Here is a 14,546-nt window from a genome sequence, read left to right as displayed (position 1 = left end):
TCTTTTCTCTAGAGATCTCGAACAAACTATACTATTTGTTCGACACTTGAGTCACTTTTGATTGCACCTTCAAGGCTCACAACTTCTTTGTTCGACATTTGAATATTCTATTGATGTGACTAAGTTAAGAGCATGACTCTGATAGTGATGCGTTATGACATGTGAATGTTTGATATTCGAGCTTATATGATTTTATTTATTAATGTAACACGTACCGTAGATAAGTAGGGCTTTTAGAATAATAATAATAAAAAAAAACCTTCAACCCAACCCGAAAAATAGAATTTTGAGTTGGGTTGTGATTATATTTGAGTTGTTCGGAATATATATATATATATATTTATAATAATATCAGAATTTTAATATGGTATATAGACATGATTGTTTAGGGTTTAGTTGGCTAAACACCGTTTGTTAATTAGTTAAAATTTAGAATAATAGAACGTTAGTAACAAGTTAGATTCCCACGGTCACGTGCGTCACATGCTTCACAGTCTTCAACAGAGAGGATCTCGAGAACTTGCTGGGCTGGGCCTATGGACTCAGATCCTCTCTCATTATATTAATTTTATTTTATTTTATAAAACAATACTCCATTTTACAACCTAATTTACATAAATATCCCCATTTTAATAAATTAATCACTTTTCAACCTTATTATTTTTTTATAAATGCAAGGGTAAAAATGGAAAATAAAATAGACTGCCGAATCTTAAGTCGAGCTCGAGTTGACACTTCCACATGTTTATGAAATCAATATCGACATAAGAAGTGAATCGATATTTTAATTAAGTTATTATTTTTGTTATTTAATTATTTATTTTCTTAATAAAGGAAAATATAATAAAAAAAATTTAATTTAATATTAGTGAAGTGATTGTGATTTAAAAAATAAAAAGAAAAAGGAAAAAGGAATACGAGAGGAAGTGGGCCCTGGGAATCTTACAGGAGACGGAGAGTGATGGTTGTTGAGAGCGAGAGCCTTTCTCCTTCTTCAACCTCTCTGTTCTTCTCTCAACACTTACCCCTAGAACTCCACGGAAACATGAACCAAGAATCCAAGCGCAGCAATCCCAATCCTCTAATGGTGAAGCCGGAATCTGAGGATCGCAAAGCCTCATCTGTGGCCGCCGCCGCCAAGAAAATCGTCATCAAGAGCGCCGATATGTTCGGCCACATGCAGAAGGAGGCTGTTGACATTGCTATAGCCGTTACTGCTTCTTTCTCTCTCACAATCTCGTTACATATCATTTCTCAACTAATTCGTTCACAATCTGTTTCGTTTGTTGTTGTTGTTGTTTAGGCTTTTGAGAAGCATAGCGTCGAGAAGGATGTGGCCGAGCAGATAAAGAAGGAGTTCGATCAGAGACATGGCCCTACCTGGCATTGCATCGTCGGTCGTAATTTTGGTAGAGCCTTCCTGCTTAATTTTCGCTTTCTTTCAGTCTGATGGACAGATTCTTTATAAATTTCTATTACCTTAGTCTCTTGGAAAAGCTTCTCTAACTTCATGTTCCATCTGTAGCTTTTTCCCTCCCTACTGAAATGGAGATCTAGCTCTTAAGTAACTCTATTGGAGAATTTTGTCTCCATTTGGTCCATTGCCATACTCTATATTGAATTTGCTAGCTAATTATCCGCTGCAGCAATCTTGTCTGCCTACATGAATTGAATATCATTGGATGGTTTTGCCATGGTTGGTGGCAACCAGGGGTAGGGGCTCCCCATCTACTTTTGGTGATGAGGCCAACAAACATAGTGAGATAGAATTGTTTTGAACTAGAGCTGACTTCACTGTGATATTTTCTCTTTAGCAGTTTTTGTTGAAAATGACTCAATCTGATATATTCATGGTTCTTTTTGCACTGTGAAAGGTAGGAATCAAAATATACTGTGTCATGTTTTATTTGAGCGTCAAATGTTAAGTTCTTGGTGTTTATGGGATCCAAAAGATTGCCTGACAAGACATAAGGAGGTGATCTGCAACTTCTTTCTTTCCTTGTGCTGTTAGGGACACAAACAATTCTTATAGGCAAAGAATCAAAGGCTGTCATCAATGATCACAAGTACATAGAGCCATGTTGATGATGGTTGGGAGTGAGTCCCACATTGACTAATTTAGAGAATGATCGTGAGTTTATAAGTAAAGGAATACATCTCCATTGGTATGTGGCCTTTTGGGGAAGCCCAAAGCAAAACCATGAGAGATTATGTTCAAAGTGGACAATATCGTACAATTGTGGAGAGTCGTGTTCATTTAACATGGTACCAGAGCCATGCCCTAAACTTGGCCATGACAATAGATAACGAACAAAGATTGTGAGCCTCGAAAAAGTGTCTGTTCTAGAGCTCCATAAGCCTCAGGGCCTCTCGAGGGGAGGATTGTTGAGGATTGTTGGGGGTGAATCCCACCTTGGCTAATTTAGGGAATGATCATGGGTTTATAAGTAAAGGAATTCATCTCCATTGGTGCAAGGCTATGAAAGCTGATCCTTAATGTGGACAATATCATACCATCGGGGAGAGTCATGTTCATTTAATAAGCTATGCTAATATAAACTTTTAGGATTAAACTCTTTTTATCATGCCATACTATGATTTAGAGCTGAATGCTAAATGCATGGAGCTTAAGTTGGAATGTAACTTGCAGGTCGGTAGTGCTCCCGTGGTTTCGGTTACCTTATAGAGCCCAAAAATTTCCTTTACATGGCCAATCCATTCATCACAAGCCTTTGAAAGAACAGGGTGGTATTAGTGAACCATTTGGTTTTTCATTTTGGCTGAGAGAACTTAATTGCTAACAATACATTCCTAGCCGTAAAAATTGCAGGCTCTTGTAGTTATTATGTTAGCAGATGCAAAGAACTTATTACAGTTTTAGTTGCTTGGCTTCACAAGTCTGATTCAAATCCAATATAACACCTTATGGTACATAAGAAATGTATTGAATAGATTCTTTTTAATGAATAGATCCGATCGCAACTTCGAATATGGAATTCATAGGGATCAAATAGGAAATAATACTCTGAATCATAGAACTATAATGAAATATACGATCAACCAACATTTATCAAATTTGAAAAAGGGTCGGAAGAAATGGTTCGATCCTCTTATTTTGATTTCTCGAACCAAGAGATCCATGAATCGGGAGATTGATGATTTTGAAAAATTCTATAAAAATATGCTCCCTTTATCTCCTTGAATGTTGTAGTGCATTGTCTTGTTCTTGATTATGGAGCTTTATTCAGTGCCATATTTGTGTTAGTTCATCCTGAATTTAATTAATATCAGGGATGATTCTATTCTCTGGTTTGTGTTTCAGGTTCTTATGTGACACACGAGTCGAACCATTTTGTTTACTTCTACCTGGACCAGAAAGCAGTTTTACTTTTCAAATCTGGTTGATGGTTGATCTCCCCTTGACAACGATGCCACCGAGTAGTTTGGCGAGCCTGCGATGATGGTGGTGCAATTATTTCCTGTATGTATAATCTATTCTGCCAGCATATAAATCACTTGCTGTAGCATTTTTTATATTATGACTCATATATCACTGGGGAGTAAATTAAATGGTGAAACAAATTCAATGTGCCATATTTACATGATGTCTCAAAGGGGGTCTCTTTGGCGATGCCATTAAAACATAAGGCAGTTCAGAATCCGAGGCTTAAAAGGGAAAAGAATAATAAGTACCATACCATTGTGAGATCCTGCATCGATTGTAGAGGGAAATAAAACATTCCTTATAAGTGTTTGAAAACCCCTCCCTAGCAGGCGTTTTAAAACTGTGAGGCTGACAGCAGTACGTAACGAGCCAAAGTAGACAATATATGTTAACGATGAACTTAGGTTGTTACAAATGGTGTCAGAGCTAGACACTGTGCAGTGTATGCAGTGTACTAGCAAGGATGTTGAACGTCAAAGGGGTGGATTGTGAGATCTTATACAAATGTGTTGGTTGCGAACTAAATAAATTATTCAACGTTTGCTATAGTCTTATGCGAACATGTATCAAATTCAATTACTTTTAAGAATTAAAATTTTTGAATTTATTTAGCAGTCAATATTAATAACTATTTTAAAATAAATAATTTATAAGAAAAAATAAAAAGAGAAATAATAATAAAATAAATATACTGAATATTCAAACTTTATACTAATAAAATATAAATTATTGTTACTATTTAATATCATATTACTGTTTAAATTAACTAAATTAGCATAAAAATTAAATCTTTCTAATAATAACAAAAAAAAAAAAAAAAAAGACACCTTTTTTTTTTCCCAATTTCATATTCAGAAATCAAAACCCACCCACAGAAAATAAAAGAAAAAAACAGAGAAACCTTGGGGGTGGTTTTTGGTGGGTTTTGGGAGGCGAGAAGGCGGAGGAGGTGGCGGGGAAGCGGTGGTTTGTGGATTAATGGCGGCAGCGAAGGAGCAGTTTCCGGCGTCGAGCATGGCTTGTTCTTCGTCCATGAAAATCTGGCGGCATCTACATTCCTCGCTGCAGAAGCCCTTGTCTCCTCTATATAATAATAATAAATAAGTTTTTTTTAAGGATATTTATTAAAAAGTAATACATGTAAATGTCTTTTTTTATTCTATTTTATTTCAAATTTCAAACATTTATTCGTTATTAAAAAAAAAATTCATGAAAAAATAGGTCAAACATTTATTCCCAGAGATGTCGATTGTTACGATTTGCAGGAGGAAAATTTCGCCGAAGAGCGCTTGGGCCACTGGTCGCCGGTTACTCTCTCCGTTCACCTCTTGAGACTCCTCTGATTCAATCTCTCAGTTGCCGTTGGAGAAGACGCCCAAATCACTGCTACCGCCATCTCCTCCACTTGCGTTTCTTAGTTCCGGTCGAGGATGGCTTCATTCATATACTAATCGTCTCGACGTGAGTTCGACGGTCGTTTTCCTTCTGTAGTTAGCGTTGGTTCTTTTGATTTTAAGACACAAGCGCTATTTCATGTTTTTGGATTCTGAGATAGCAACCTTGTTGTTGATTCTACGTTTTTTTGTTGATCTAATATTTTGTTCATCATTGTGAAGCCGTTCTCCTTGAAATTATTGGGTGAAATTTAGGTCTGAGATGATTTGTGAATGTAATTACGGAATTGGTTCTGTTTGTAGGCGAGTATAAAAAGGCGTTTCGAAGATATGTCGCGTTTCTACTCAGGCTTTGGACGACCTTCCAGTTTTTAGGTTAATGGACGTACCTTTGGCTCAAACTGGTGGAGGGATTGCTGAATGTGAGCTTCTTAAATGGTTTGTGCAAGAGGTGAAGCCAATAATTCCTTTTCCCTTCTTTCATTACGGTCCTTTCTTTCTAGGGTTTTGATTTCTTCTAACACTTCAGCTCAAACTGCTGCAATGTTGCCGTCATGCGAGAGCTTGGATGATTGGACGATTTCTTCTAAATCTATGACCATTTCTGCAAAGGTTCCCCATTATCACTATGTAGAGGAGATCAATTGTGATGCACTTGTGGAACTTAAAGCATCTTTCCAAGGAAATACTACGGAACCAGATGGCAAGCATACGTTTCTTCCATGATTGATTAAGTCGCTTTCAATGGCAATGAACAAATATCCGATCCTGAATAGTTGCTTCAATGAAGAGCCATTTGAGGTAACTCTCAAAGGTATGCCGGGAGGGGTGTTAGAAGAACCCGACTCTCCACAATGGTATGATATTGTCCACTTTGAGTTCGACATTTGAGGATTTATCAATCTATTGGCATGACTAAGTTTAAGGCACCATATTAGACGAACATGACTCTCCACAATGGTATGATATTGTCTACTTTGAGCATGAGGCTTTGCTTTAGACTTTTCGAAGAGGCCTCATACCCATAGAAATAGTATTGGTTGATTATAAACACATAATCATTCCCTGGGACTTTCATCCAACAAGGGGAGATGTTTGAACATAATATGTCAAAGAATATGATCCCCACATTCAATTTGAATCCCATCCTTGTTCTTCCTTGTTCTTATTTGATTCAGAACTGTATTTATTTTTGCTTGTTGTAGGCTCCCATAATATTGGAATTTCCATGGCTACTCCACTTGGTTTGGTTGTGCAAAATGTATAGAATGTCCGGTCTCTTTCTGTTTTTTGAGATCTCGGGCGTGAAAATCTCTTACTAGCATATGAATTTTAAAAACTTTGAAGGGAAGGTCGAAAGGAAATTCCCAAAAGGACAATATCTGGTAGTGGTGTGGTTAAGTAATTACAGCTTAACGGAACGTAACGGTGGGTCATTTTCTGATGATCTATTAAAATCTATAGTATTGAAGCAGATAGCTTTTGAAAACAATTGTCATCCTTAGCCAATGTTGCTGGCATGTCGGCTGCCCTTTCACTGAAAACTTGTCTTTCAAATGCATTTGATTAGATCACAAAGTGTGCTTTCACGCTGTTAGACGAACACGACTCTCACGACTTTTCACAATAGTATGATATTGTCCACTTTGAGTATAAGCTCTCATGACTTTGCTTTGGGGGAGAGAGTAGTATTCTTTGTTCTCATGACTTTGCTTTGGGGGAGAGAGTAGTATTCTTTGTTTATAAACTCATGATCATTCTTTAAATTAGGGGATGTGGGACTTTCATCATCCAACACACGCTTACAACAACTTGCAATGGATAACAAGCTTAGCCCTGAACATATATCCGACGGCACAATAACCTTAAGCAATATTGGAGCCATAGGTGGAAGATACGGTTCTCCTTCGCTCAACTTGCCTGAAGTATCAGTCATTGCAGTCGGCCGAATCAAAAAGGTTCCACAGATCGCCGACGATGGGGGCGTGTACCCCACATTGATCATGACGGTGAGCATCACAAACCAATCGATCAATCAAGAATTTCTCCAAACAATCCAAAACAAACCCCTTAAACCACACCGTTTTTTTAGATTCCTCAGGTCAACATTGGAGCAGACCAGAGTTTTGGATGGAGAAACAGTGGCTAAATTCTGTAACGAGTGGAAGCGATTCATTGAAAATACAGAGCTTCTGAGCTTACATATGAGATGAAATACTGTGTCGATGTTACAAAAAATGAATATAATTTGAAACGATGATTACGAATGAAAATGGAAAATAGAAAATAGAAAATTTAAGAGTAGAGTTTGTAGGGCTTTACCCCAAAGGGAGCCCTTCCAGAAATTCTCGAAGGCCAGGGGCGAGCCCAGGCCTACGAGGGGGTTTGGAAATAGTTTTCAACCAGCAATTGACGCGCCTCGGTTAGAACCTCACTAGCTGCGTCATTGCCCCAAGCGCAAAGATACTTTTCTTATTCCCTCCTCCAACCTTTTATATGCGATCACTGGAGGTCTATTCTCACGTTTTATCGATGTGGGACATCGTTTTTTGAACCTTTCTTTGTCAAGCAATGGATGGGCCTGGGCCTGTGGGCCCGGGCCCGGAGTGAGTTGTTGGGTCGTTGATATATATATATATATATGTGAGATTTTTGATGACTAAATAATATAATACAATTATTAGTTTGGTCTATAAATTAATTTTTTACTTTTTAAATTTTTTTAATAACCAAATAGTAAATTCCATGGGAGAAATTGCCCACTCTCAACACTTTTTTTCGGAAATACAAAAAAAGAAACTAAAAAAAATAAAATAATAATAAATAAATAAATCGAAGTCAGAATTGAATTGAGTTTCGAGCTAAAACTAAAAATATCTCATCTCATTCGCTGTCTTCTTTTGCCTCCATTTTTTTGATCCCTTGCTGCTTTGTGAGATCGCTGAATTTGTTGGAGTTCGACATCGGAAAATGGCAACGGCGTACGCAAATCTTTTGAATGTAGGAACCAAGATTATTGGTGTTGGCCGGAACTACGCCGCCCATGCCAAAGAACTTGGCAACGCCATCCCCAAGGTTTTTAACAAATTTCCTTTTTATTCTGGACTATGATTGTTGATGTTTTTCACGGGGAGTTAATTATTAATTGATTCTATGTTGTTTATGATTGCAATTTTTCCTTGAATCTGTTTTAGGAGCCGGTTTTATTTATGAAACCCACGTCGTCTTACTTGCAAAATGGAGGGACGATCGAGATCCCTCACGCTCTGAAGTCTTTGGATCACGAGGTTGAGCTCGCTGTTGTCATCTCGCAGAAAGCTCGTGACGTTCCTGAAGCCTCCGCCATGGATTATGTTGGGGGTAGGGCTACTATGTTTCTGAAATCTTAAGTGAATTTGTTGAGTCGATTCGTTGATTCTTTAATCGTGTTAACCCTTTTGATTGACCCTTTGGGAATTTCCCCTCTGAACTCTGAGGAATAGCATTCCGGAGAAATTGTTTAATTCCCAAGTCATGCACCGTTTATATTTCATAATCTTGAGCAATGCATTACAAATTTTTGTTTTGACATGTCAGGTTATGCTCTTGCACTGGACATGACTGCCCGAGAAATCCAAGCTTCTGCCAAGGTGATGGGGTTTCTTTTCCCTTTCTTGATGGATGTTAGTTAACAAGTCAGGTAGAAACATTAAGTAATTCTGCTGAGTGAATATATTGCTGTGTTAATCTAAACATAAAGCGAACCCAACGAACACAAACTAGCTACTATTGACGTCATTGAACGAGCATGGGGGCATGGTCTTACTTTCAATATGTTTGAGAATGTCCTAAAATAAACATAAGATCTCTTCATATCCTGGTTGGATCAATCTCTACCTCTTATAGGAAATCCATTATAAAGAAGTCGCACTTCCAATAATTGACAAGAATTCTGTTCCTATTGTTCACTTCAATATGGTATAAGTAGGATATCCTTGTTGAATAAATTATCAAATAGAACTCACACCGGAGTAAAGGAAAGGTACATGAATGAACCGAGATCATATTTGAATGAGAGTGATCTTAAAGATAGGATGATTAAAAAATACTTAAAAGAATTGAAAGTCACTACCTATACAAACAAGGTGCATCTTCCTTTTCAGTGGCTCAGTCATAGACTTCATGGTTAAGCATGTTTTACTTGTAACAATTCTATATCGAGTGGCCTTTAGGTTTCACTCCAATCTCCGGAAGTTCTACATTGCAGGACTTTTGAATAATGTTTTAGTTTCATCTTATTTTTTCAGCTTTCTATCTTCCAAGAAGAACAGATATATTCTAGTTTTTCTACCTTAAATAATCCTGTTTTCGTTACCAGTCTGCAGGCCTTCCATGGACTATAGCTAAAGGGCAGGACACCTTTACACCCATCAGTTCGGTTGTAAGAATAATCACATGCCCTGTTTTCCTTCAGTTGTGTTATACAATCGAAAGAACCATATCATCAAATGAAATAAATCTCATAGAGTAGTAACTTGTACCTTCAAACTTATGTTTCTTTTTTTTACTCTGTAAATGATGCAGCTCTCCAAGGCGTCAATTCCCGATCCCGATGATATAGAATTATGGTTAAAGGTTCTGATATTTACGATAATGAGTTTCTTTCCTCCATTAGGGTCATTGTCTCATTTTATGATCAATTGCTTTTTACTAACTCGACTCAGGTAGACAATGAATTTCGACAGAAAGGCTCAACCAAGGATATGATCTTCAAAATCCCATACCTCATTAGCCATATAAGTTCCTTCATGACCCTTCTTGAAGGAGATGTCATACTAACAGGTATCCACAGCCATAGTTTATTTTAATCTATCAGATTGTTTTGTCACTGTGCTCGAAATTGAAAGTCTGGTCTTTACAATGATTTCAACGTTTATAGATAATTTGTGATAATGTCATTTTCCGTGACCATTGCTTGGTTGTCAGACTTGTTCCACTGGCTTAAATTTCTGTTCCTTACATTGTGGATATTGATTGGTTTTCCATGTTTCACATTTATAGACTGTTTGTTGTGTCTATTCTTGGGAGTAATCATTGCGTTACTTTTTCAGATAGTTTAGTTTAGAAAGATTCTGTAACAACCCAATCCCACCACTAACAAATATTGTCCTCTTCTGCTAGGGAGTGTTTCCACACCCTTATAAAGAATGCTTCGTTCCCTTCTCCAACCAAGGCAAGATCTCATGATTCACCCTCCCTTCGGGGCTCAATGTCCTCGCTAGCATACCACCCGGTGTCTGGCTCTGATACCATTTGTAACAAACCAAGCCCACTGCTAGCAGATATTGTCCTTTTTGGGCTTCCCTTTCGGGCTTCCTCTCAAGGTTTTTAAAACGTGTCTATTCGGGAGAGGTTTCCGCACTCTTATAAAGAATGTTTTGTTCCCCTCTCCGATCGATGTGGGATCTCACAATCCACTCCCTTCGAGGCCCAGCGTTCTCGCTTGCACCCGTTCCTCTCTCCAATCAATCTAGAATCTCACAAATTCTCATACTTGATGTTCATGTTGAAAGTAGTATTGTTCAATGGAAGCTGGAACATGCCATTTATTTGATGAATCCATCATTAAACCATCACTATTCTCTCATTGCTTTTTTCTTTTCTGCCATTGACTTGATGAATCCATTGTTAAAGAACTTGAGAATGGAAGCTTGTTGAGCATAGAAACCAAGTAAGTTATGTTCTTCTTCACCATGCAGGAACTCCCTCAGGCGTTGGCCCAGTGAAGGCAGGCCAGAAGGTAACAGCAGGGATAACGAATATCATAGACGTTCACTTCAACGTCGAAAATCGGAGGAAACCATAAACATCATGAGTTTCAAATTTTCTACGACTCTTATCGTCGGTTCAAATAAAATCCAGACTCCAGAAACATTTGAGAAGATTATGGGTCTGAGCCATTGCTGTTATCTTTTACACCATTAATGTGAAGTGTACTCGATTTGATATTCATGAAGGAACCATAGGGGGATTGAACTGAGAAGTAGGACAGTGCAGGGAGTTTCTGGGTTCAGGTAATCCCAATTATGCTAATACAAAGGGAAAATCAGAGTGATTCTGAGAATACCAGAAGTTTTTAATGAGAAAATCCCAACTTTAGGTAATTAAAAAATATTAAGTATAATTATAAGCTTTGATTAGGTCATTGTCACTTCAATTAAATTTCATTCACATTTTATTTTTACAAAAAAAAAACAAAAAAATTAAAAGTTTTTACTAGACAAAATCTCATAAATTATTTTCATAATTTTTATTGTTGCTTTTGAAAGTCGATTTTTTTTAAATGTGATACGATAATGATATTTTTGAATTTTTTAAAAAAAGTTCAAGCGTGTTTTTGAAGTTAAAAAAAATGAAAAATAAAAAAAATAAGGGTATTAATGAAACTTTTGAAAAACTCGAACGTATTTTATTTTCATAATTTCTAGTTTAAAAAATATATTTAACCATTAATTTTTATTTAATATTGAAGTATAGTTTAATAATTGTTAAAAATATATTTTAATTCTAAAAAGGATATTTTTGGTGAATATTTTATAAATCTACCAAAAAGTTTTTGTTAGCACGTTTATCTCATTTTATTAAAAGTTTTTGGTGAAAAAGAATATTTGGTTTAAATGGTATTAATTTTTTTTATCTACAATTAACTACAAGATTCATTAAAATTGAAAGCATATGGGCATATTCTCTCTTTAAATAAACATAAATTATACTTTTTGAACAAATATTTTGTTTAATTTTAGATTTGAAAATGCAAGTAGTAGTTAGTCTCCAAAGCAAAATATGATACAAAATTTGAATTAATATTATATGATGAAATTATTTGTATTAAAATCGTGTCCGCACATGCTTTTCTTATAACAAAAAGGATAAAATTATATATATATATATTTATTTATTTATTTATTTGGACATCTGAATTTAATTAGTTGATCGCACAAAAAGGATAAAATTATATATATAAATAAAAAAAATATTAGTATGAAGTAAATAATAAAACTATATATATATATATAAAAGTAGATAATCTCGTATAATTGTTGATTGCACGACGATTGTTGCGCTATTTGTTTTTATTAAAATATATTAAAAAAATAAAATGAAGGCTTAAATTAATGAAAAGAAAGTACTTCCCATCTTACCGGCTACCGGGAACCTTCCTCCCTCGACAATTATTGAAAACATGACATCTAATTTTTTCTTTTAAAATGAATTTAAATACCTTTTTATTATTATTATTAAATCATAATAATAATTAATTGCAATAAGAATGTTTTTTTTTCTAATTGATGTTTACTTGGAATTGGTCGGAAATTGAAATAGAATGTTTTTTTTTATATATTATAATTATTAAGATATTGTTTTCATAGTTTTAATTAATTAAGATGAATTAATCTAAATAAATTTTTAATGTAACTTTTAACTAAAACAATAAGAATTAATAATAATAATAATAAATTTAAATTTATTTTATTTTAACAATATATTTAATATTTAAAATACTAATTAATTAAATTCAAATTTCATCAACTAAACAATTTAAAATAATCTTGGTTAAAATAATAAGATTGGTATATGTTATCTAATACAAATGATTTAGTTATTAAAATAATTAATAATTAAATAGAAACGGTATAAGAAAAATAAAATATAATATTCAACTTAATTTATTTCTATGTAACGAGTTTAGGAGTGGGCAAAACTTATTCTTAAATAAAATAGATTTGAACCTTGCTTACTTTCTAACCGACCAATAAAAAGTAACCAGTTGACTCGTGGGTAAATCTCGAAGATTACTTACTTTCTAACCGACCAATAAAAGAGTATCCAGTTGACTCGCAAGTAAACCTTATTCTTCATCAAAGTGAGACTCGGTTACTTACTTTCTAACCGACCCCCAGAAAGTAACTAATTGACCACCGAGTAAACCTTATTCCTCGTAAGATAGGTCTTCTTTTAAATGAAAATTACTTGTTTTTTAACCTACTTTAATGAGTGAATAAACCTTATTCTAATGAAATAGATTTAGTTTAATACGAAAAGATTACGTACTTTACAACGGAAGAGAAATCATGAAGATATATAGATCTTCTTTTATAGGAAAAAAATTACTCATTTTCAAATCTGAAAGTCCCACATCGGCTATTTTAGGAAATGATCATGAGTTTATAATCACACGACACTATTTAGTGGATAATATTATACTATTAAAAAAATTTAAGGATATTTTTATTAATTTAATTTAATTTTTTTAGAAAAAATAAAGAGAGAGAGAGAGTAAAATAAGCGTATAAATATAAGAAAAGCCTGAAAGTTCCTTAACCAAATAGGGTTGAGTTCTCAGTCAACAATGGCGTCTTCTCTGTCCCACTGAAAACGGGAAAAAAAATTAGAGCATTCATTTGAAACCCCGAAGAAATTTCGTTTGTTCCTCACTAAAAACCCTTCTTCTCCCCCAAAATTTCTTCACTGCAATTAATGGAAGCCGCCATGGATGATCCTTCTTCCACCTCTCCTCCGGGATTCAACGATTTTGCCCTAAGCGGCAAGATTATGCTCAGCGCCATCATCATCCTTCTCTTCGTTGTCGTTCTCATCATTTGCCTTCACCTCTACGCTCGCTGGTATGTTCTCCGTGCTCGCCGCCGTGGTACTCTCCGCCGCCGCAACCGTCTAGTCTTCTATTTCGAACCCGAAAATCCCTCTGCTGCTCGCGCCGCCGCCTCCCACCTCCGCGGCCTCGATCCCTCTGTTCTTAACTCTCTCCCTGTTTTCATTTTCTCCTCCAAATCCTTCTCCGATCCGATCGATTGCGCCGTCTGTTTGTCCGAATTTGAGGAAAATGAAAAGGGCCGTACACTTCCGAAATGTCGTCACAGCTTTCATACCGATTGCATCGACATGTGGTTTCACTCTCACACCACATGCCCGCTCTGTCGCACGCCGGTTGAGCGGCCTCCGGAGACACCGGTGGAGGTAGCGGTTTCCATTGGAGAACCCGCTATTACCGAACCGGGTCCGAGTTCTTCCGATCTCTGCGTTGAATGTGATCGTTCCGACCGGATGGCTTCTTCTTCGACCGGTTCACGGTCATTTAGGGCACGGCGAAAGCCGGGAGAACTAGCCGGTGTTTCGATTGAGATTCCGACGCGAAGAGACGGTGAGTTCGCTGCTTCGTTGTCACCGACGACGCCGTCGTTCAAGTCGCCGATAAGTCGGGTTATGTCGTTGTCGTTCAAGATGATTATCGGCCGGGAGAGAAGAGGCGGCGTATCGCCATCCGGAACTAGTGTCGAGTGTAGCTCCGGCGCCGGCGGCGAGTTGGATATCGAAAAAGGAAAGGAAAACGCCGTGTGATTTCTTAGTCCAACACGGGAATTGACGCGAAGAGGGCAAGGCGGCTCTCAGTGGAGGGTCAGACTAATGCATTTGAAGATGATTTGTCAAACTAACGCACACGTGGCAGTTGTTTTTTTAGTTTATATTCTTTATAGAACAAAGTATTTGACGGTAGATATTCCCCTCAATTATATACTTTTCTTTATACAAAAAGTATAAACAATGTGTAATATGAGGGTTTAAGTCTCGAATTACCGTTCAGCTAAGCTCATTTTGTCGATATAACTAAATTAGTCGAGAAATAAAATTTTATTTATTATTAACGTAAA

General features: G+C 36.2%; 3 protein-coding genes and 1 non-coding gene across 4 annotated transcripts in view; 3 read left to right on the top strand and 1 right to left on the bottom strand.

Annotated features, from left to right (window-relative positions):
- LOC111479448 (RING-H2 finger protein ATL2-like) overlaps window positions 1-14,546 on the top strand; it is a 23,950-nt gene extending 9,404 nt beyond the window's left edge. The window contains exon 3 of the mRNA XM_023124125.1: window positions 13,347-14,546. Within this exon, the coding sequence (XP_022979893.1) occupies window positions 13,357-14,235 (879 nt within the window). The 5' untranslated portion in view covers window positions 13,347-13,356 and the 3' untranslated portion in view covers window positions 14,236-14,546. The remainder of the gene's footprint in view (window positions 1-13,346) is intronic.
- Window positions 911-3,640, top strand: LOC111479508 (dynein 8 kDa light chain, flagellar outer arm-like). The gene is made up of 3 exons (XM_023124209.1): window positions 911-1,210; window positions 1,304-1,409; window positions 3,323-3,640. Exons 1-3 carry the CDS (start codon window positions 962-964, stop codon window positions 3,403-3,405), a joined length of 438 nt encoding a protein of 145 aa, XP_022979977.1. The 5' UTR covers window positions 911-961; the 3' UTR covers window positions 3,406-3,640.
- On the bottom strand, window positions 7,154-7,304 carry LOC111480136. Its single transcript, XR_002717752.1, has one exon. It is a non-coding gene; the product is annotated as a U4 spliceosomal RNA (small nuclear RNA).
- On the top strand, window positions 7,687-10,924 carry LOC111479470 (probable acylpyruvase FAHD1, mitochondrial). The gene is made up of 7 exons (XM_023124159.1): window positions 7,687-7,914; window positions 8,034-8,199; window positions 8,416-8,468; window positions 9,197-9,259; window positions 9,403-9,453; window positions 9,543-9,660; window positions 10,578-10,924. Exons 1-7 carry the CDS (start codon window positions 7,810-7,812, stop codon window positions 10,682-10,684), a joined length of 663 nt encoding a protein of 220 aa, XP_022979927.1. The 5' UTR covers window positions 7,687-7,809; the 3' UTR covers window positions 10,685-10,924.

The sequence above is a fragment of the Cucurbita maxima genome, unplaced genomic scaffold (assembly GCF_002738345.1).
Source record: "Cucurbita maxima cultivar Rimu unplaced genomic scaffold, Cmax_1.0 Cma_Scf00005, whole genome shotgun sequence".
NCBI classification, from domain to species: Eukaryota; Viridiplantae; Streptophyta; class Magnoliopsida; order Cucurbitales; family Cucurbitaceae; genus Cucurbita; species Cucurbita maxima.
This window is presented reverse-complemented; position numbering and strand designations above follow the sequence as displayed.

Coding starts and splice junctions, on each gene's coding strand:
- LOC111479508 (XM_023124209.1), top strand. CDS start 962: ATGGTTGTTGAGAGCGAGAGCCTTTCTCCTTCTTCAACCTCTCTGTTC. Junction 1,211..1,303: donor CTGTTGACATTGCTATAGCC/GTTACTGCTTCT, acceptor GTTGTTGTTTAG/GCTTTTGAGAAGCATAGCGT. Junction 1,410..3,322: donor CATCGTCGGTCGTAATTTTG/GTAGAGCCTTCC, acceptor TTTGTGTTTCAG/GTTCTTATGTGACACACGAG.
- LOC111479470 (XM_023124159.1), top strand. CDS start 7,810: ATGGCAACGGCGTACGCAAATCTTTTGAATGTAGGAACCAAGATTATT. Junction 7,915..8,033: donor TTGGCAACGCCATCCCCAAG/GTTTTTAACAAA, acceptor AATCTGTTTTAG/GAGCCGGTTTTATTTATGAA. Junction 8,200..8,415: donor CGCCATGGATTATGTTGGGG/GTAGGGCTACTA, acceptor TTGACATGTCAG/GTTATGCTCTTGCACTGGAC.